General features: G+C 36.0%; 1 protein-coding gene across 1 annotated transcript; it reads right to left on the reverse strand.

Annotated features, from left to right (window-relative positions):
• Positions 1-2232: 2232 nt before the first annotated feature.
• ADAM29 (ADAM metallopeptidase domain 29) lies at positions 2233-4428 on the reverse strand (the record flags this gene model as incomplete). The annotated part of the gene is made up of 1 exon (XM_082842369.1): positions 2233-4428. The coding sequence occupies one exon, from the start codon at positions 4426-4428 to the stop codon at positions 2233-2235; it is 2196 nt and encodes a 731-aa protein (XP_082698495.1).
• Between the last annotated feature and the right edge of the window lie 18137 nt (positions 4429-22565).

Consider the following 22565-nt stretch of genomic DNA (forward strand, 5'->3'; position numbering starts at 1 on the left):
TGTTTCACATATCACTTCTCTATTTTAATGCTTTTTTCTATGTCAGTCGTTGACTTTTTTAAAATTAACTTTTCTTATAGTTAACTAATTTAGCTAATTATACAATGCAGTCAATAATTCAAACTGTTTACTGATTTTCTGAATTTAATAAGTTCGCATAGATGCCAATTTTCTGGTGAAATGAATCTACCTTCTTTCACATGGTCTATTCATTTTTCTTCCAGTTTCTCTAAAATACTAGCCATAGGGAATTTTTGTTCATTATCATCTTTTCCACTCTTTGGATCTTTTAGCTGGCTTCTATCTTTTCTTTCACTATCTTTGTTGTTGTTTTCCCTTTATTATTGGCCATAATTTCTTCCTTTTGATATATGTGATAATGCTTTATTGTATGCTAGATGTTCTATATAAGGAACCATAGAAACTTGAGAAGTTTCTATCTTTCCTCTGTTTGGAAGTTAGGCTGAGTGACTGATGACTTTAATTCAATAAGGAATTGAGTTTGGTCAGAGATAGTGTAGTTTTAGTGAGACACATATACTTTACTGGACTTTATACTGGGAGCCCATAAGCCTCTATTTCTCAGCGCTGAAAGCAATGGGTGACTATGTTCTGATACTCAAATCTTCAAAACCAAGTTCTCTAGCTTATATTCCAAGCTCCTTGAAAATCAGCCAGATGTTTTAAAGAGAAGGCATTATATGTCCTTGAGGCAAACTCCTTTCCACTAGGTCTTTGCTTCCTAACTACAATAGATTGCAGATATCTTTGTCTTTAAAGACTTTAACCTATTTCCCAGCAAATGGATCTAAACTTAGCAAAAGTGGTGTGGGAAAAACTCATTTTGAATTTGATGCCCTTAAGTGCCTAATTTATCAATCTAGTCTATTCTGCACACTAAGAGTTTTTCAGGTTTCTCTTTCTTCAACAGAGGAATTCTAACTGGGTAGGCCAAGCTTGATCATTAATTTATATTCAAACCATCATGTTACAGGGGACAAAGATTTTTGTTCCAGGGGAAAAAGTACTGATAATTTAAATTGTTTTCCCTTCCTTGTAATTTTTAAGTCTTCTAATCTTCGTTTTCTCCACAGTTCTATGATACTTTTAAAATAAAATTTTAAGAAATGTTCTTGGCATTGTATAGCTGTCATTTTCAGAAAAATTGCTTGTCTGCATAGACCTAACTAAAATTGAAAGTATCTTTTTTACCCTATTTTATAACCAAAGAAACCCAGAAATTTAGAGACAACTATTATTATCATTCTGTACTTTTTAAAATTTTGTTGGAAACTTGCAGTAAATGTAAGTAATTTTCCCAAGATGGTTAAGGGCAGTGGTAAAGAAAAACTCAATCAAACAAAGAAAAAAAATTGATATTTCGTCACTCCCAATGAATGGTACTTAATGAATAAGTACTTCATTATACCAAGATGAGTACTGTAACAGAATTCAGTCAGAAAAAAAAAAAAATCAGTGATTTTAGGGGGATGGAATTAAATATAAGGCATTGGGTAACCAGCTACTAAAGAACACAGCAAGTTAAGGGAGGCATTTTGCTAGTAACTGGTTAATAACCATAAAATACTAATTGCAAGAAGGTGATTTCATTCATGGAGCTGAAGAGCAAAGGGAAGAAGTAGGGTTACTTGAATCTGGAGAACTGTGAGGCTGGCCCCATGAATCTCAAAAATGAGACTCAAAACTCTCACAGCAGGTACTGCTAAGCTGGTGCAGAGGATCTGAGACATTGGTAGAGAGATCAAAGACCTGGGGCTCAGACCCAGACAGCTATGCTGGTATCTTTTAGACTGACAATGAGGTTGGTCTGGATTGAATTTTTTTTTAAAAGGATATTGAAACTAAGTATAACTGCCAGTGTAAAATTTGTTATTAAGATTGACATACAGGAAGCAGATCTCCCAGATTCCCAAATCCCCTTGCATTCACCCTACTGCAGATCTCTGTAGAAAGAGGGCTGATACAGCAGCAGTGTGGTTCCTATAATGCAGAGCACAAAATGGGAAGGGGCTTTGACACTGAAAAGCAGTAACTTAAAAACTGGTACACCACCCAGGTACCATGCCTTTTTCTAGAAAATATAAAGAAATACATTTCAGGAAAAATAAAATTTCTAATTGCTTAAAATAAAGAAGAATAAGTAGAAACATTATAGGAGTTACCTTTTTTAATGCATATCTATTCAGATACATTTTTGGGTACTAATTGTTTTTATTTCCTATGTCGAGTCTGAGTCTTTTGCTTGGGTTTTTCTTCCTTTTTTTCCTTAAGTTTTTTCCTCATACAGAGCAATAGAAGACAGCATAATAGAATTAACAACAAAATAAGACATGTTAGGGCCAGGTAAATCTTCTTTATCCTCTCTCTCTTAGGGGGTGGGCCACTGTCAACACTACCTCCATTGCCTTGTTTTAGGCAGTTGGGAGGGTCCCACTTATAGTTGCAATGGCAGTGATGTTTATTGTTGCAGATCCCCCTCATGTTACAGAACTTAGGTGAACAATTACTATCCAAGCGAGAGAGATGGACACACTTCCTTCCGATGCAGACATGTTCTGGGCCACACTCTGTGCCGTCTTTCACATCACCAATATCAGGTATGGTCATCCCTATGTGGTAGTCTGTACCCCAGCAGGTGGCATTGTTGAAGCGAGTCCCATGCACAGTAGAATGCTCTGTCAGAAGGGGAATTTCTGCCACGTTATCGCACTGAATTCTCCCACATAAGCTGTCCAACATACTGCATTTTAGATATGTAGGGCCTTCGACTCCACAGTTACCAAAACGGTCACCTTGAGTGTTTACTTGTTTGTAGCAACTGTCGTTTGCATTTTTTGCCTTTTGGCCGAAAATCTGCCTACACTGTGCGTTGCGGTCATTACATCTCTTTTCATAGCAGTAGGCGTTGTCATTACAGGGAATTCCATCCTCTACGTATACATCGTCTGGGCACATATGGGATGATCCATTGCACCACTCTGGAAGATCACATTCATTGACCTCCTTTCTACATATTTCTCCTGATGGTAAGAACTTGCAGTCCTTGCAACAAAGCCCAAAAGCACAAGTAGACCCAAAACTCAGACTGCAGTTTGTCAGACAACAGGCGTCTTTTAAACAATCCTGAAAAGATCCACAGTCACACTCTTCTCCTTCTTCAACAACACCATTTCCACAGCGCTTCCTTGAAAACATGTCCTTTGTGTATACAGTGTACTGCAAACATTTTGCCTGCTGTACAGAATATCCCCAAAAATAAGAATAACTACAATTGCTAAATTGGGCTATTGGTGGGTTGTCATGACGCATTATACATTTATAATAACCTGCAGAACACACACACAATACATTATCATGAGACATACCCAAATTATGACCTATATGATGAGCTACTGCAATTCCAAGAATGGCCAAGGTTTTGTTTGCAAAAGTAACAACTGCACAACTAAAGCGTGACCTACACATTCCTGCAACATAGCCTAAACCAGTTAATCCTCTCAAGGTCTTATTTATAAAAAGGTGTACAGTATCATGTGCCATGCGGGCATCAATGGTATTAGCCTTCCAATTGCAAAAATCTCCCAGAGACCTCCTTGTAGCATCCACTTCAACCTGGTTTCTTTTAGTCCAGATCTCCATACCAAACAATAACACCTTCATACCCATTACCTGATAAATGGAATCCACTATATTTACAATAAGAAATAGATCCTCCTGCAACTTTGAGACATTCCTTTTATAATGATTATATAGAGTATTGTCCACCACCAGTGCAATTTCAACAAAGAATGAATGGATCCACCAGCCATCATAATGACTTTGTTTCAGAATAGAATTATCAGTCTCTTGAAACTCAAATTGGTGTACAGTTTCCTCTTGCATAAAATCAGATTTCATGTTTGGGAATTGGGTCTCCTCACTGTCCATTTTATATACCAGGTGTTCAAATTTTGTAGAGAAAATCATGGGCTTAATTTCATAAACAACATCGTTTATCTGTAATAATCCTCGAAAGCCACCAGAACAGGTACTGAGGGCAACAAGGGATTCTGGGTCCCCCTCCACATAACCATGGTAGTAGCAGTCATTCTGGACAAAAGGCTGGTCCTTCAGGAGAGCGCCCTGGTCTGAGTAGGTGAACACTGGGAGGTGTCTGGACAGCAAATGCTTCTTGATATTCATGTGGAAAACGTGTCTCTGGCCCCCAAAATGCAGGCTGTAAGAGAGCCGGCCTGGAGGCTTCATGCTTCTGCCAGTGTGTGTTACCTTCAAGGGAATCACCACTTCTGGAGGACTGTGATATTGGGGGTGTTCAGCCCGGATGTGTCCTGAAAAAGACAGAAACACCCCAAGCCAGTGTAGCAAGAGTATGATCCTCATGTACAACAGGGCTTTAATCACAGTCATTATGAAGCTACCATTATTGGTCCAGAGAAGAAGGCAGGCAGGGTTGGGAGTCACAGATGGTCTGGCTCCTTATTCTGAGCTGCTTAGTGTACAGAGCTTATCATTAAGTATCTGTCTTCTGGCAGAGTTGAACCATTAGAGCATAAGCCCTACAAGTAAAACAGAATATAACATATGGATGGGGGTGATTAGAAAAGGGCCTAATAGGGAGAAAGAGAAAGTCATACAACAAAAGTGATTAGTGTTTTGATCAAGGGTTGACTCTAGAAACTGCACAGAATTTGCTTTTAAATATTGATAAGGCAGAGGGGCATTGGGGGAGTATGGAAGAGTGAAAACTGGCCATAGATTTATAGTTATTGAACTTGGATGGTGGGCAATTAAGGATTCATTATACTATTCTCTAAATATATGTATATGTTAAATATTTCCACAATAAATAGTTAAAAAAAATCTTAAGGGTAAGGTGACCATATGTCTTGGATTGCTGGGATTTTCCTAATTTACTCACGTTAAATTGGTATAAGTAATAATACCTGTTTTTTTCAACCTCAAGTCCTAAATTACTCAATTACCTAACATACATATTAAAAGCAACAACAACAACAATAACACTCTCCTGTTATTTTAAAATCTCTTTTATAGTACTTATTACCTCCCTAGAACAAAATGTTTAGTTTTATCTTTCTTACATTACTTTCCTCACTAGACTTGTCATATTAGAAGTACTCAAGAGCATTATCTATGTCTTTCACAAATGTTAGTATCCCCAAAGTGCCTAGCTTAATTCTTTATATAGTAAAGAATGGTCAACTTGACTTTTATTGTGCCTTGGAGTGTTACTCAAAAGGTATTTACACTTGATTACATTTTAATGTACAATATTATTCAACACCTGTGGCCAATTTTGTTTTTGGAACAAAGTGTTATAGACTCAGTTTTCCCTGCTTATTTTCTCTATTTACAACTAAATACTCTGGATATAATTAAGTGGAAGACAAAAAAATACCTCTGAAAGCTAAAAAGCAAAAGACAGACTGGCTAGAGACCTCTAGACTTGAGGAATGGCAACAAGGTGAGTTCCCTGGGTTTTCTTTTAATTGCTCTCAGATATCCCAAATTGGGTGCTGGAGAGGTCTTTAACACCGAATCACCAGCAGGCGTAGACAAAAACAAACAAACAAAAAGCCTCAAGAATAGTTTTCTTTCTCTGTTCACATGACAGAGAATGGAAAAGCTCAACAGAGAACCAGTAAGGTGCTCCAGCATCTGCTCTTGAGCCAAGACACATGTGGATTGATTCACCCAGAGCAGCAACCTCAAAGACTTGTAGGCCAACCCAAAACACACTCCACAATCAGTGCACTGGTGGGCTGTTCAATCCGCCTACATTGGCAATATAAAATCCCTGGCAGGCCAGCCTAACACTGATTCAATATCTAGGTAACTAACTACCTGATCTGCCTTCAGAGGCAGCAACAAAATCCCAACAATTTGACCCATCCTCAGCTCAACACTAGGGCAGGGAATGGAACCCTATATTAAACATAGCAGTATCATTCATAAAGCCTGATATAGCCCACCCCTTCACCAAATGACATAGGAGACACAGCCTATTGGCTTCTGTTTCTCACATCTCCAGATATGAATATGGACCAGTGACACCAGTTAAATCCAGAATGTTAGAGTAGATCAAGCAGAAGAAAGGACCACTCAGCTCAAAGATGGGTCATTGATAATTATTCAGTTAAAGTAGAAAAAAAGAATAAAGAAAGCAAGCAGCTTATAGGACACTGACAAGAAGACCAGTATACACATGATGGAAGTCATAGAAAGAGAGAGAAAAAAAGAGAGAGAAAGGACCAGCTAGCTTATTTAAAAAAAAAATAATGGCTGAAAATTTCCCAAATCTGAAAAAAGAAATGGGCATCCACATGCACAAAGCCCAAAATGTCTCAAATGAGATGAATCCAAAGAAACCCAGATGAAGACTCATTAAAACTGTGAAAAGTCAGAGACAAGAAATTCTGAAAGTGGCAAGAGAAAACAACATGTCACATACAAAAGAACCACCATAAAACTGTGAGTAGATTTTTCATCAGAAATCTTGCAAGTCTGGAGGAAGTGGGATGATGTAGTTAAAATGCTGAAAGAAAAAACTATCAACTAAGAATGCTATACCTGGCAAAACAGTCTTTCAAAAAATAAAGAAGACATAAGGACATCACTAAACAAACAAAAGCTGAAGGAGTTTATCACTGTAAACTGTAATAAACTGTAAGGCACTGTAAGTGCTAATGAGATTTTTTAAAGTTGAAAGGATGCTAAACAGCAACATGATAGTGTAAGAAAGTATGAAATATACATACATATATATTATATAAACATATAAATGTAAACTCATCTATACATAAAACCAGAATACATTATAACTTTAATTGTGATGGGTAAATTACTTTTAATTTTAGTATCAAAGTCATTGATGAAAGTATTAAAAATAACTAAAACTGAAAAACATGTTAAAGAATACACAGTAAAAATTGAAATATAAGTTGTGACAACAACAACATAAAGTGTGAGCTAAAGAGAAGTTAAGTGTAGAGTTTTTGTATGCAATTGAACTTAAGTTGTTATCAGCTTAACATAGACTACGTTAACTATGATATTTTATGTAAGCCCCAAGGTAACCACAAAAAATATACTTATAGAAGTTACACAAAAGAAAAAGAGAAAGGAATTAATGCATATAAAATACAAAAAAATTCAAAACACAATGGAAGGCAACAAGAGAGGAAAAAAGACATATAAAAGAACAAAAAAGATTAATAGAAAACAAAGGACAAAATGATAATATTAGATCATTCCTTACCAATAATAACTTTAAACATAAATGGATTAAACTCTCCAATTAAAAGACATAGAGTGGCTGAATGGATGTAAAAAAATAAGACTCAATTATATGTTGTCTAGAAAAAATCCTCACTTTAGATGTAAGGAAACACATAGGCTAAAAGTGAAGATTGGAAAAAGATATTCCCTATAAATGGTAACCAAAAGAGCAGAAATGACTAGACATATCAGACGGAATAAACTTTAGGTCAAAAACTGTCAAAAGAGATAAAGAATAACATTATATAATGATAAATGGATTAATCCACCAGGAAAGTATAAGAAATATATATACGCACCCAACATCAGAGCAATATAAATATATAAAGCAAACATTGACAGAACTGAAGGGAGAAATAGACAACAATTCCATAAAAGTAGACTTCAATACCCCACTTTCAACAAAGGATAGAACATCTAGACTGAATATCAACAAGGAAATAAAGGATTTTATAGCACTATAGACCAAATCAATCTAAAAGACGTATACATAATATCCCACCCAACAGCAGCAGAATACAGTTTCTCAAGATTACATGGATGTCTCTTCAAAATAGATCACATAGCTACAAAACAAATCTTAATAAACTTAAAGATATAGAAATCATACCAGGTATCTTTTGTGATTACAATTAAATGAAACTAGAAATCAAAGGCAAAGGGAAAAATGGAAAATTTACAAATAGGTTGAGATTTAAAATCATACTGTTAACAACATTGAATCAAAGAAGAAATCAAAAGAGAAACTAAAAAATGCCTTGAGACAAAAATGAAAATGCACATACTGTAACTTATGGGATGCAGCAAAAGCAGTACTAGAAGGGAAGTTTATCATGATAGATGCCTACCTCATGAAACAAGAAAAAATCTCAAACAGCTTCACATTCCACCTAAAAGAACTGGAGAAGAACACACTAAGCCTAGAACTAGTAGAAAGAGAGAGATAACAAAGATCAGAGTGGAAATAAATAGAAACTAAAAATACAGTACAGATAGCTTATTTTTTGAATAAAAAATAAATAAAATAAAAATATGTGATACACAGACACGCACATCCATTTTCTTGATCCATTCAGCCATCAATGGACACTTAGACTATTCCATGCCTTGGCTATTGTAAATAATGCTGTAGTGAATATGAGAGTGAAGATATCTTTTTGGTATAGTGATTTTGTTTTCTTTGAATAAATACCCAATAGAATTACTGGATTATGTAGTTCTATTTTTAATTTTTTGAGGAAACTTCAGGTTGTTTTCCATAGTGGCTATACCAATTTACATTCCTACTAAAGTATACAAGGGTCCCCTTTTCTCCACATCTTTGCCAATACTTGTTATTGCTTGTGTTTTTGATAATAGCCATTCTGACAGGTGTGAGGTTTTGTGGTTTTGATTTGTGTCTCCCTAATGATTACCGATGTTGAGGACCTTTTCATGTATGTGTTGGCCATTTGTATGTCTTCTTTGGAATAAATGTCTATTCACTTCCCACGCTCATTTTTAAATTGGGTTTTTTTTTTAATTGAGTTGTATGAGTTTTATATATATATTGTATATTAACCACTTATCAGATATATGATTTGCAAATATATTCTCCCATTTGGTAGGGTGCCTTTTCATTTTGTTGGTTTCCTTTGATGTACAGAAACTTTTTGGTTTGATGCAGTCCCACTAATTTATGTTTGCTTTTATTGTCTTTCCTTTCGGTGTCAAATCCAAAAAGTTATTGCCGAGATTGATGTCTAGGAGCTTACCCCCTGTGATTTCTTTTAGGAGTTTGATAGTTCAGGTCTTACATTCAAGTCTTTAATCCAATTTGAATTGATTTTGTTTATGGTAAAAGATTGTGGTCCAGCTTCATTCTTTTGCATGTGGCTGTCCAGTTTTTCTAACACCATTTATTAAAGAGACTGTTCTTTCCCCATTGTGTTTTTTTTTTTTTTTTTTCCTTGCGGTATGCGGACCTCTCACTGCCGTGGCCTCTCCCATTGCGGAGCACAGGCTCCGGATGTGCAGGCCCAGCGGCCATGGCTCACGGGCCCAGCCGCTCCGCGGCATGCGGGATCCCCCCGGACTGGGACATGAACCCGCATCCCCTGCATCAGCAGGCGGACTCCCAACCACTGCGCCACCAGGGAAGCCCCCATTGTGTTGTTGAAAACTATGACTATGACTTTGTAATATAGTTTAAATCAGGAGGTTTGATGCCTCCAGCTCTTTTGTTTTTCTCAAGATTGCTTTGGTTATTGTGGGTCTTTTGTGGTTCCATAAAAATTATAGGATTTGTACTATTTTTGTGAAAAATGCCATTGGAATTTTTATTGGAATTGCATCAACTCTCTAGATCATTTTACCTGGTGTGGACATTTTAACAATTTAATTCTTCCAATCCATAAGCATAAAATACCTTCCTATTTCTTTTTTGTCTTTTTCAGTTTCTTTCATCAATGTCTTTATAGTTTTCAGTGTACAGGTCTTTCATCTCCTTTGTTAAATTTATTCCTAGGTATTTTATTCTTTTTGATGTAATTGGAAATGAGATTTTCTTAATTTCTCTATCAGAAGTTAATTATTAGTGTATAGAAATGCAACAAATTTTTGTGTATTGATTTTGTATCCTGCAAATTTACTTATTAGTTCTAACAATTTTTGGTGGAGTCTTTAGGATTTTTTACATATATCATCTGCAAATATGATAGTTTTGTTAGTTTTATTTTTTCCTTTCTTATTTGGATGCCTTTTATTTCTTTTCTTGCTTAATTGCTCCGGCTAAGACTTCTGGTACTATGTTGAATGAAAGTGGCAAGACTGGACATCCTTGTCTTGTTCCTGATGTTAGAGAAAATGCTTTTAGTTTTCAGCTTTTTACCTTTGAGTGTGATAAGAGCTGTGAGCTTGTCATATATGGCCTTTATTGTGTTGAAGTGTGTTCTTTCTATACCCAATTTGTTGAGAGTTTTTATCATACATAGATGTTGAATTTTGTCAAATGATTCTTTGCATCTATTAAGTTGATCGTATGAGTTTTATTCTTCATTTTGTTAATGTGGTGTAAAACACTAATTAATTTGTGTATATTGAATCATCCTTGCATCCCAGAAATAAATCCTACTTGATCGTGGTGTATGATCCATTTAGTGTATTGCCAAATTCAATTTGTAAATATTTTGTTGAGGATTTTTACATCTATCTTAATCAGGGATATTGGCCTATAGGTCTAATGTGTCGTTTTAAGTCCAGTGCTTCTTTTTTGATTTTCTGTTTGGATAATCCACCCATTGATAAAAGTGCGGTATTGAAGTCCTCTACTATTTTTGTATTGCTGTCCTTTTCTCCCTTTAGGTCTGTTAATATTTGCTTTATAGATTTATATGCATGCATAAATATTTACAAATTTATATCCTCTTTCAATTGAAGCAAAGTTTCTGTAGTCTAAGTAGTCTTATTTATACCCATGACTCGGAGACAGTGTTACAAAGTAGGCATCAGTCTGAAGCATTATTGCTAGGTTCAAATACCAGGACTTATTCTTACTAGATATGTTGATTAAATTCTCATGGAGTTGGTTTCTTTTCTTGTAAAATGGAAATGAAATGTATATCTTCTGGGATGGTTTTGGTGGTTAAATGAGATAACCCAGGTTAAATATTAGGGACAATGCCTACCATATTAAATGTTTGATAAATAATAGTTTTATTATTTTTAAATAAAACCAACAAATGATTTCACAAGTTTCTAGTTAATTCTGTCTACAAACTATTCTTTCTTTTATACTGAACAGGAAATAACTTTCTAAACAAATGGATTTTCATTAAAGAGTCTGTTTGAAGCAGCGTTTCTGTGTGTGATTCTGTATCTTTAGAAACATCTGCGCCTTAATACTTTGTTTCTTTTTCAGCAAGCAAGAAAAACAGAAGATACACACTATGAATTTCCAGCTTTTTCTAAGCCTTTAAGGTAATTTTTGTCATCAATTTTCCTCTAACATTTTATCTTCTGTTTTGTTCACTTCTCTGTTTTTCAGGAGCACAGGATTTTGCATAACAAACTGGAGAGTCACTTCCTTTTTCCTTTGAAATGGATGCTTTTCCTGGCTCCTTTAATTTTGGCATAAGTACAAGAGGTATGAAAACTCTTTCAGATTTAATAATGTAAAACAAAATCTTTCTGAGAACATTTGAGTTGAACAGTTTTAAAAGGGAAAACTGCATAGTTTAAAGTCATTTCCCCTGTCTCATTGTGAGGTATTTTCCTTTCAGCTCATCTTTAACAAAAGATCCATTTAGTTAATTCTATATTTCTTAGCCTTGGAGGCATGAACATATGAAATGGGCAAGACAGCTATGATATTTTAATAGTATTTAAAAAAAATAAACGGCTTTTTAGAACAGTTTTAGATTTACAGAAAAACTGCAGATATAGTACAGAGTTCCCATATATGCTCATGCCCATTCTTTCCCCATAAGGAACATTTTACATTAAATGGTACACTTTTCACTGCTGAACCAATATTCACACATTATTAAGGTCCATGTTTATTTCAGATTTCCTTAATTTTTACCTAATGTCTGTTTTTAGTTCTAAGACCCCATCTAGGACACCATGTTATGATAAGACATCATGTCTTCTTAGGTTCCTCTGGCTGTGGCATTGTTGTTTTTGATGACCTTGACAGTTTTGAGGAGTACTGGGCAGATGTTTTGCAGAATACCCCTCAATTGAGGCTTATCTGAGTTTTTAAATGATTAGATTGAGATTATAAGTTTTTGTAAGGAAGGCCACAGAGGTGAAGTTCCATTTCATCACATCATATCAAGTGTGCCTCCTGTCAACTTGATATCACTGTTGATGGTGGTCATCTAGCTTGTTCGTGTTTGTCCAACTTCTCCACTGTACAGTTACTCTTTTTTTCCCTTTTTTCATATTGTACTCTTTGGAAGGACGTCACTTTGCACAGCCCACATCTAAGGAATGGGGAATTATGCACTTCCTCTAAATTCCTAACACCCACTAGTTCTTCTATTGTTTTTTTACTGCCTTTTGCAGAATGTCATATAACTGAAATCATATATTAGGTAGATTTTTCAGATTTTCTTTCACTTAGTAGTATGTACTTAAGGTTCATCCATGTCTTTTTGTTGCTTCATTTCTTTTTATTACTGAATGCTATCCCTTGTGTTGATAAAACCAGTATGTTTATTCATTCACATATTGAAGGTCATTTTGGTTTCTTTCAGTTTTTGGTGATTGTGAATAAAGCTGCTATAAACATTCATGTTCTGGTTTTTGTACGAACATAAGTTTTCAAATTACTTGCATAAATACTGAGGAGTACGATTGTTGCATTTTATGGCAAAACTATGTTTAACTTTGCAAGAAACTTACAAACTGTCTTCCAAAGTGTTTGTACCATTGTGCTTCTACCAGTAATGAATGAGAGTTCCTCTTGCTCTGTGTCCTTACCAGCAATTTGTATTGTCTGCTTTTTGGGTTTTACTCATTCTAACAGGTATGTAGGGGTATTTCATTGTTTTAATTTGCAATTTCCTCATGACAAATGATGGTGAGAATCCCCTCCTCTGCTTATTTGCCATCTGTACATTTTCTCTGAGTGTTTGTTCAGATTTTTTTCCCATTTCTAAATTGGGTTGTTTGTATTATTATTGTTGAGTTTTTAGGGTGATTTGTATTTGGGTCAAATCCTCTATCATATATATGTTTTGTTATAATTTCTCCCATCTGTGACTAACTTTTAAAATTCTCTTTACTGTGTTTTCCACAGAGCAGAATTTTTAACTGTAATAAAATCCAATATGTCATTTTTATTCTTTTATGAATCATGCTATTGGTGTTATATCTAAAACTTTGTTGTCAAAGCATCCAGACATTGTCTTATGTTTTCTTCTGGAAGTTTTATAGTTTCGTGTTTTATATGTATGTTTATGATCCATTTTGAGTTAATACTTACGGAAGTTGTAAGGTTTGTGTCTTTGGATGTTCAATATTCTCAACAACATTTGTCAAAAGATGATCTTTCTCCATTGATTTGACTTTATTACTGCAACAAAAATCAGTAGACTATATTTGTGTGGGTTTGTTTCTAGGCTCTCTGTTTTGTTTCATTAATGTGCACATTCTTTCACCAATACCATGTGCTTTTTTTTTTTTTAACTATAGCTTTATAAAGTGAGCCAGATAGCATAGTCCTCCAACTTTGTTGTTCTTTAAAATTATGTGGGTTATTCTAAGTCTTTGGCCTTTTTTAAAACTTTAGAATCTGTTTATAAATATCTACAAAATAACTTCTTGGGTTTTTGATTGTAATTGCGTTGAATGTATAGATCAATTTGGGAAGAATGGACATTTTAATAATATTTAGTTTTTTCAATCCATAAACATGAAATACTTCTCTTTTTACATAGATGTTCTTTGATCTTTTTAATCAGAGTCTTTTAGTTTTTCACACTTAGATCCTGCACATATTTTGTTATACTTAAACCTAAGTTTTTTTTTTCATCTTTTTGAGCTATTGGCAAATTTTTAAATCTCCAAATATTTGGAAATTTCCCAGCTAATTTTCTATTTTATTTATTTATTTATTTATTTATTTATTTATTTATTTATTTTTTGCGGTGCGCGGGCCTCTCACTGCTGTGGCCTGTCCCGTTGCAGAGCACAGGCTCCTGACGCACAGGCTCAGCGGCCACGGCTCACGGGCCCAGCCGCTCCGCGGCATGTGGGATCTTCCCGGACCGGGGCACGAACCCGTGTCCTCTGCATCGGCAGGCGGACTCTCAACCACTGCGCCACCAGGGAAGCCCTCTATTTTATTTTTTATTTCTAGCTTAACTCTGTAGTGGTCTGAAAACATACTTTATATGAGAAGTTGATAGTCACAGAAATAGTAAAGACATAGAAAATATGAATGACCCTGTCAGACATCTTGATCTGACACTGATGGAACACTATGCCCTATCTGTGTAAAACACACATTCTTTTCAAGTGTGCATGGAACATTCAGTAAGATATACCATCTATAGGACCATAAACTGAGACTCAATCAATTTCAAAATTTTGAAATAGTTAAAGTATGTTATCTACTATAACAATCAAATTAGAAGTTAATACTAAGATATCTAGAAAAGCCTTTAACATTTGCAAACTGAGCAATACACTCCCATATAATCTATGTGTCAATAAAGAAATCTCAAGAGAAATTCAAAAGCTGTTTCAAACTGAATGGTAATGAATAATAAAACATCTAAATTATGTAGTTTGCAGCTAAAGCAATGCTATTATTAGGAAATACTAGACACATGCTATTAGAAAACACTAGAAAATGCTATTATTAGAAAATTTCTAATAAGAAAGACTCGATCAGGGAAGAAAAAGAGTAAATTAAACCTAAAGCAGGCAGAAGGAAGGAAATAATAAAGAGTAGAAACCGAGGAAACAGAAAATTAGCATAGCCAAATTTTCTTCATTGGAAAAACTAATAAAAATGATACGCCTCTAGTGAGGATAATCAAGAAATAAAAGAGAAAACATACAGTACCAATTTCAAGAAAGAAACAGGTGATATCACTTCAGACCCTGCAGGCATTAAAGGGATAAAAGGGATATTATGAATAACTTCATGAAATGAATAATTTCCTTGGAAACATACAATTTATCAAAAGTAATTTAAGATTACATAGAAAATCTCAATTGCTATTGATCTGTCAAAGAAATTGAATTTATCAAAAGCTTCTGCTCGAAGAAAATTTCATGCACAGAGCATATAAAAAAGTTTCACAGTGGGGTTCAAGACAGCAATGCAAGAAGATGCTGAACTCACCTCCTCTGACAGACACACTGAATATACAGCTACATATGGAACAACATCCTCTGGAAAAAACCTAAAAACTGACTGAGTAGCTCCTAAACATACATACAGAAGACAAACAAATGGCCAACAGGCACGTGGAAAGGTACTCAACATCACTCATCATGGGGCAAGGCAAATTAAAACCACAATGAGATATCACCTCACACTTGTTACAGTGGCTGTTATCAAAAAGATAAGAAATAACAAGTGTTGGCAAGGATGTGAAGAAAAGGGATCCCTTGTGCATTGTTGGTGGGAATGTAAATTGGTCCAGCTGCTATGGAAAATAGTTTGGAGGTTACTCAAAAAACAAAAAATAGAACTACCATATGATCCAGCAATTCCACTTCTGAAGAAAATGAAAACACTAACTCAAAAAGTAGATTCACTCCCATGTTCATGAAGCATTATTTAAGTAGCCAAGAAATGAAAATAACCTAATTGTTCATTGATGGATGAATGGATAAAGAAAATGCAAATAAAGAAGTGTGTGTGTGTATGTGTGTGTGTGTGTGTATGCTAAGTGAACTGTCAGCCAGATAAAGATAAACACTACATGATTTTACTTATATGTGCAAGGTAAAATAACAACAAAAATACAGAGAAAAAAAAAAGCTCACATAAAGACAACCGATAGGTGTTTGCCAAAGGCAGGGGGTGAGGGATGAATGAAATGGGTGAAGTGAGTCAAAAGGTTCAAACTTCCAGTTACAAAATAAATCATGGGGATGTAATATACAGCATTGTTGCTATAGTTAATAATACCATATTGCATATTTGAAAGATGGTGAGAATAGATGTTAAAAGGTCTTATTGCGGGACTTCCTTAGTGATGCAGTGGTTAAGGATCTGCCTGCCAATGCAGGGGACATGGGTTCGAGCCCTGGTCCAGGAGGATCCCACATGCCGCAGAGCAACTAAGCCCGTGCGCCACAACTACTGAGCCTGTGCTCTAGAGCCCGCGAGCCACAAGCACTGAGCCTGTGCACCACAACTACTGAAGCCCGTGCACCTAGAGCCCGTGCTCCGCAACAAGAGAAGCCACTGCAATGAGAAGCCCGCACACCACAACGAAGAGTAGCCCCCACTCACCGCAACTAGAGAAAGCCCGCGCGGAGCAACAGAGACCCAACACAGCCAAAAATAAATAAATAAATTGATTTTAAAAAAAGTTCTTATCGCAAGAAAAAAAATTACAGCTATGTATGGTGACCAATGTTAACTAGTTTTATTGTAGTGATCATTTTGCAGGGTTAGATCACTATTTTGTATACCTGAAACTAATGTTTTATATTGACTATACCTCAATTAAAAAAAAATAGTAAAATTTGCCTTGGGTTTCCCTGGTGGTGGAGTGGTTAAGAATCCGCCTGTCAAAGCAGGGGACACGGGTTTGAGCCCTGGTCTTGGAAGATCCCACATGCCTCAGAGCAACTAAGCCTGTGCGCCACAACTACTGAGCCTGTGCTCTAGAGCCCATGAGCCACAAGTACTGAGCCCGTGTGCCACAACTACTGAAGCCCACGCACCTAGAGCTCGTGCTCCACGATGAGAAGCCACCGCAATGAGAAGCCCGTGCACCGCAACAAAGAGTAGCCCCCGCTTGCCGCGACTAGAGAAAGCCCGTGTGCAGCAACGAAGACCCAATGCAGTCAAAAATAAATACATAAAGTAGATTAAAAAAAATAAAAATAACCTTTAAAAATAAAATAAAATTTGCCTTAATAAAAAAAAGAATATCAAGAATAGAAAATTGAAAGTATTTGAGTATGACAGTACAAAGTGTGTGCTGGGTCTAGGAGATTTCAGGCCAGAGAATGAGTCAAAGGAACACTTGGGGAGAGCCTTGGTTGCTCTGTGGCTTACATTAGTTTCTAATAAATAATTACTAAAACCACAACAACTACTCCTGCAGGAACATGTATGTAGTTAGTATAATACATAGTCGTTTTTGTAACTTTTTCTTTTGATGTCACTCTATATATATCTTTTAGTACTCTGTCGAAAAGCACCATATAACATATTAATATGAAAAAAAGGTACTACAGTTAAGTGTATAACAATATTACACTATGTAGAAGAGAATTTCAAGGACCATTAACCATTTCTGTTTAAAGTGGCTTCTGGGAGTTAAATATCCTATATTTGAAAATGATATCACATTATCAAATATGCTCTTCACCTTTTTTAGTCTTATTTTAACCTCATTCTTCACAATTTCATTTTGAGCAATGCTATATATTTACCTTTGAAATCACTGCTACTGTTAAAAAAATAGGTTTCTTTCCAGAGCATTCTCATATATAAATCTTGTCTTCAAAGGAAATACAGATCTTCCTTGCTTACAGTGGGGTTATGTCCTGATAAACCCACTGTGAATTGGAAACATCTTAAGTCAAAAATGCATTTAACAGACCTAACCTACCCAACATCATAGCTTAGCCCAGCCTGCTTTAAACATGCTCAGAACACTTACATTAGCCAACTGTTGAGGAAAACCGTCTAACACAATGCCCATTTGCTGAATATCTCATGTAATTTATTGAATCCTGCGCTGAGGGTGAAAAACAGCATGGTTGTGTGGGTAGAGAATGGTGGTGAGTAGGTTTCGGTTAGCTTACCCTCGTGATCACGTGGGTGATGGGTAGCTGTGGCTGCCACTGCCCAGCATCACAAGAGAGGATCAGACCAAATATTGAAAAAAGTTCAAACCTCAGAATTCAAATACAGTTTCTATTGAATTTGTATGGCTTTCTCACTATAGTAAAGTCAAAAAATCATAAGTCAAACCATCATATATCGGGAACCGTCTGTACTTCCTTGCTGGGTTTCATTCATTCTCAGATTACTTTAGTAATATTAAAAATGCCAGAGAGATTTGTAGGGATTCAAACATTTTCTCCTCAAATCATATAGATTCACCCTCAAAAGCCACTATTATATCTAAAGTGGCTGTATTTTCAACTACTACCTACCTGTCCAACTGAGTGACATTTTTAGATAAGAGTTGGTGGCTTTGTCTAGTTGCCCTTGGCTAGCCTCTGAACCATAGCATATAGAATTCATCCTATTTCTGGTTGTTTTGTAAAGCATGAAATGAAGAGGCTTGAGCAGAGAAGAAAAATCCAAAATTCCCCTTAGGTGATTAGGATTTTGGTCCTAAAATCCAGGTCCAGATTATCTCACTCTTGAATTCATTTAACTAAGTCTTTCTGAGAGTGGAAATTGATGAGCTAAAATGGATGCTGGGTGATGTCCTCAGCTACTATCCTTAAGGCAGGCATCTTTAACAAGGAAACACATCCCTATTCAGTTTTTGGATAATAATTTGGATTATAGCCAGTAGGCTTTTGTATTCCCAACTCAATATCAGTTGCTGGGGAGCACTCAACGATTTTTTATTAAAATGCCCTCATGGGTTTGTCCAGAAGTATTTTAAATTTTGGGTACCACTCATTAACAACAGGCAATGAAATTTGCTTCCTCACTAACGTTGATTGAATACAGTGGCCAATTTATCCTAGATGTGTGGGTAATATATATCATGTAAAAATTTTCAGGATTTTCTCTGAGGCCACAAGCAGCCACTCTAAGTGTGGAAAGAGTTATTTCCACATAATAAATGGCTTTTTCTTACTCTGGACCAAAGGCTGGCATCATACAGTATTTCATGATATTCTCTTTGAACTTCTCCAAAGTCATGGTCTCTTTTAGTATTGTGAGGTTTGGGATCTTGGTGGTGACTGCCTGTTTGGCACAATGATCGACAAGGTCATTTCCTTTTGCTTAGATATCTGTCTTTGAATGGGCTTCTATCTTGAAAATAGCCAACTCCTTAAAAAAAATTATAGCTATTAAAGTGTCCCGGGAGGGTGGGAGGGAGGGAGACGTAAGAGGGAAGAGATATGGGAACATATGTTCATGTATAACTGATTCACTTTTTTATAATACACCATTGTAAAGCAATTATACTCCAATAAAGATGTTAAAAAAAATATCCCTAATATGCTGGCCATTCTAAACTAGGGTTCCTACTTAGGTTAAGCAGCTTTATTTTTCTCTAAAGCTTTCAGAAATAATAGACTATTTCCAAAGTATTTCTACTATTAGTTTGTGTATAAAACCCTATTCTTTTTATTGGGATCGCAACAAGTTCTGTCATCTGGGAAGATTTTGCCTCTGGAAAGGAGTCATATTCTAGTGGTGAGTTGAGATCTGCTATAATATATTCAGCCTGATATTTTCTGGCTCTGTTATTAAGAGATGACTGAAGAGCAAGATTAAATCTAGATTTCTAGGGATGTTTTAAACTTATTAGGAGTGTTTTGATAAATCTATTAGATATTTGAAAAACAGCAATTAGGGAGTCATGAACTTCTGTGGAAGAAGAGAAGTAGAATTTAAAGTATTACAAGGATGAATGGAAATGCAGTAAGAAATATGACTTGATAGGAAATAAGCCTTCTTACTGGTAAATATTGCATTGTTTTAGTGGGTGGCAAACTTTGGCAACTTAAACCATTAGGTTTAAGACAGACTCTAAAAGAAATTATGTTAGCAGAAGTCTCCACCATGTTGGCAATCAGCTTTAAATGAGGAGGACCTTGATACTGGGCTAATACTAGAAAAACAGTTGCCTGGTATTGATCTGTGATGATTCCATAAAGTTGAGTCAGAACACCAAGGGCTTGTCCAAATCTCTTATGTACAAATAGGTAGCAAGATTTATGACAAGGTAGGCCCATAGTGAGAGGCTGTTGAAGAGCTGATTTTTTAAAGCACAAACTGCCTATTCATGCTTAAATTCCCAGGTAAGAGATTTGGTTAACAAAGACATGGTTAAGTCTTACAGTATTGGAGCAATTCCTGTAAATTGGTGTGGTAGGCAGAATGCTTAAAATAGCCCCTCCCCCAGATTCGCTGATGTTCACACCCTGGTATAGTCCTTCCCACTTACATGTAGGTAGGGCCTGTGAACATGATAAATGGCACTTGTGTGACTAGATTTTGTTATATGGCAAAGGGGACAATATTTTACAGGTGTAATTGAGATCCCTAATTAGTTGACTGAGTGATTCAAAAGGGACATTTTTCTGGGTGGGACTGACCTAATCAGGTGAAAGCCATAAAAGCAAGAGGCTCTTCCTCAAAGAGAAAGAAACAACCAGGTTGAAAGCTGCCAGTGGAGGGTGCCAACCTCTAGAGCTGAGGACATCAATGCTATAACCACAAGGAACTAAATCCTATCAATAGCCTAACGAGCTTGGAAGAGGCCTTCCAGCTCCAGACAAGAACAGCAGTGTGGCCGATACCTTGATTTCAGCTTGTAAGACCCTGGGCAGGGGGCCCATCTAAACTGTGCCTGGATTCCTAATCCATGGGCATTGTGATATTATAAATGTATGTTGGTTACTAACCAGGAAAAATTCTGAATCGTTACAATTTTTCAGAATTGAGAAATTTGCCTCCTAAACATAAATTACGACCCAAGAAATATACTTTACTTTGACGGAAATTTTACTTCTCTTCAGGAAGTGTATAGCCTAATAGAGAAGAAACAATAAATAGATAGATGGAATCAGTTTTAGAGCTCAACTGAACTTGAGTCCAAAAAAGATGACCAATATATGAGATAAAAATATAAGGAATGTAACTCAGGTCTTGGTTGAGGACTTTATTGATTTTCCGAAGAGAGAGCAAAGAAATAACTAAATAAAAAAGATGTTAAAGAACAGAAAACAGATTTATAGCTATAACATATGCACCAAAAATAAGAGAATATTTGGATTTGGTACTATAAGGAAGTAGGAAATGATTATTAGATTTATACTCCTGAGATTTTGAACGCATCTGTATCCCTGCCCTTTGGATTATTTTTTCCTTTCCTTTTTTAACTTAGAGAATAGAAGTATTACAAAGAATGATACAAGGGTTAATGATTCATTTCTCTGTTAGGTTTTTATCTTTTTGATTTTAGTACTTCTTTTGGTTCTAGTTTTAGAGGGTATGGTCCAAACCTGGGGAGATATTTGGAGAGTTTAGTCTGATAGGTTCAGCTCAAATAATGTTGGAAAATCAGCATAATTTATGCCCAGAAGTATGATTATTCCTTAGACATTTAATTTCTATTAAGAGTACAGGGAAACCAATGTTTAAATTATCTATGACCTGATTATGATCTAGGAGTCCTCATGAATGTCCAGGAATAGGCCATCAGGAGAGCATCTATTTTAAAGTAAATCCTTCATCTCACTCCATTTAGTTAGTGGGTGTGATGTCACAAAGGAGGAAAGAATTTTCTCTCTTGTAGGTCTGAGGTTGACAAGCTGGGCCAGGCAAAGTGTTTGAAGGGTATTGAAAGTACCTAGCACATGATAGCTGTTGGTTCCCTGTGAGAGGCTGGAGAAGAGTTTCAGGAAATATGACAGATGTCATACAACCTATCAGTCAAAAATTTGCAAGATTTTTCTTTAGTATTTAGAGATATTGGCCCTTGAAATAAAAGGAAATTGGTCACTTGATTCCCCCTTGGAGAAACTTCATTAATTGCCCCACTTTATTTTTTTTTTCCTTTTGTATCTTAGCTAAAAAAACGGTGCAGCTATTTTTCCAATACCCTTTCTGTTCAAAGTGTACACATTTGAGGAGTTAAGGAAGAGTCTTTAAGAAAGAATTTTCAAGGGCAGTCTCCTGCCTTTGCTAAGCAGGATTTAATACAGTTTTACTGTCAAATTCTAGCTTCATTCTTTTTCTATATGAAATTTCACATTTTATTCTTCACTTTTTCTCACCAGAAACGATCTCTCTCTTACCTCTCTCTCAGCTATATTCCACTTTTATTTTTACTCAAATCTTGTGAGTATGGTAGCTGGTTGCTGGGGCAGGGGGGTGGGCAGGAAGGTCCATTCTCTGAAGTTCTCCTTAAGCTGCAGTCCTAAGCAGGTACTATAAACAGTGGGACCCAGATCTGAGGTCTTCATGAGTGACCCTGGCCCTTCTCGAGAGGTAATGCTGGGCTTAGTATGAGTTCACCCTTCACAAGGGTAGGGTTTTTTTTCTCCTCGTTTTTCTGTAACTATAGTGGGTTCCCATCTGTGTCCTTGGGCATCAGGTTTTGAGGACCTTGCATATTAAGGCTTTGTTTCCATAGGACAGATAAGAAAGATGAGATGGGTGGACATTAGGTATTTGGTATTTGCATATTGGTATTTCCTGTTTCACTCCCCAGACAGCACCTGGAGGGAAACTTTCTTAGGATTTTTTTCCAGTGTTCCCTTTGAGTACCTGTGGGGTTCCTGGAGGGGAAGTTTGCAGAAGGGTGCAAACTTAATTTGCTCGTGTCGCTCTCAGGCTCACCTATCCTCAGACTTGAGCAATTAGT

The sequence above is a fragment of the Leucopleurus acutus genome, assembly GCF_964270905.1.
Source record: "Leucopleurus acutus genome assembly, chromosome: 7".
NCBI classification, from domain to species: domain Eukaryota; kingdom Metazoa; phylum Chordata; class Mammalia; order Artiodactyla; family Delphinidae; genus Leucopleurus; species Leucopleurus acutus.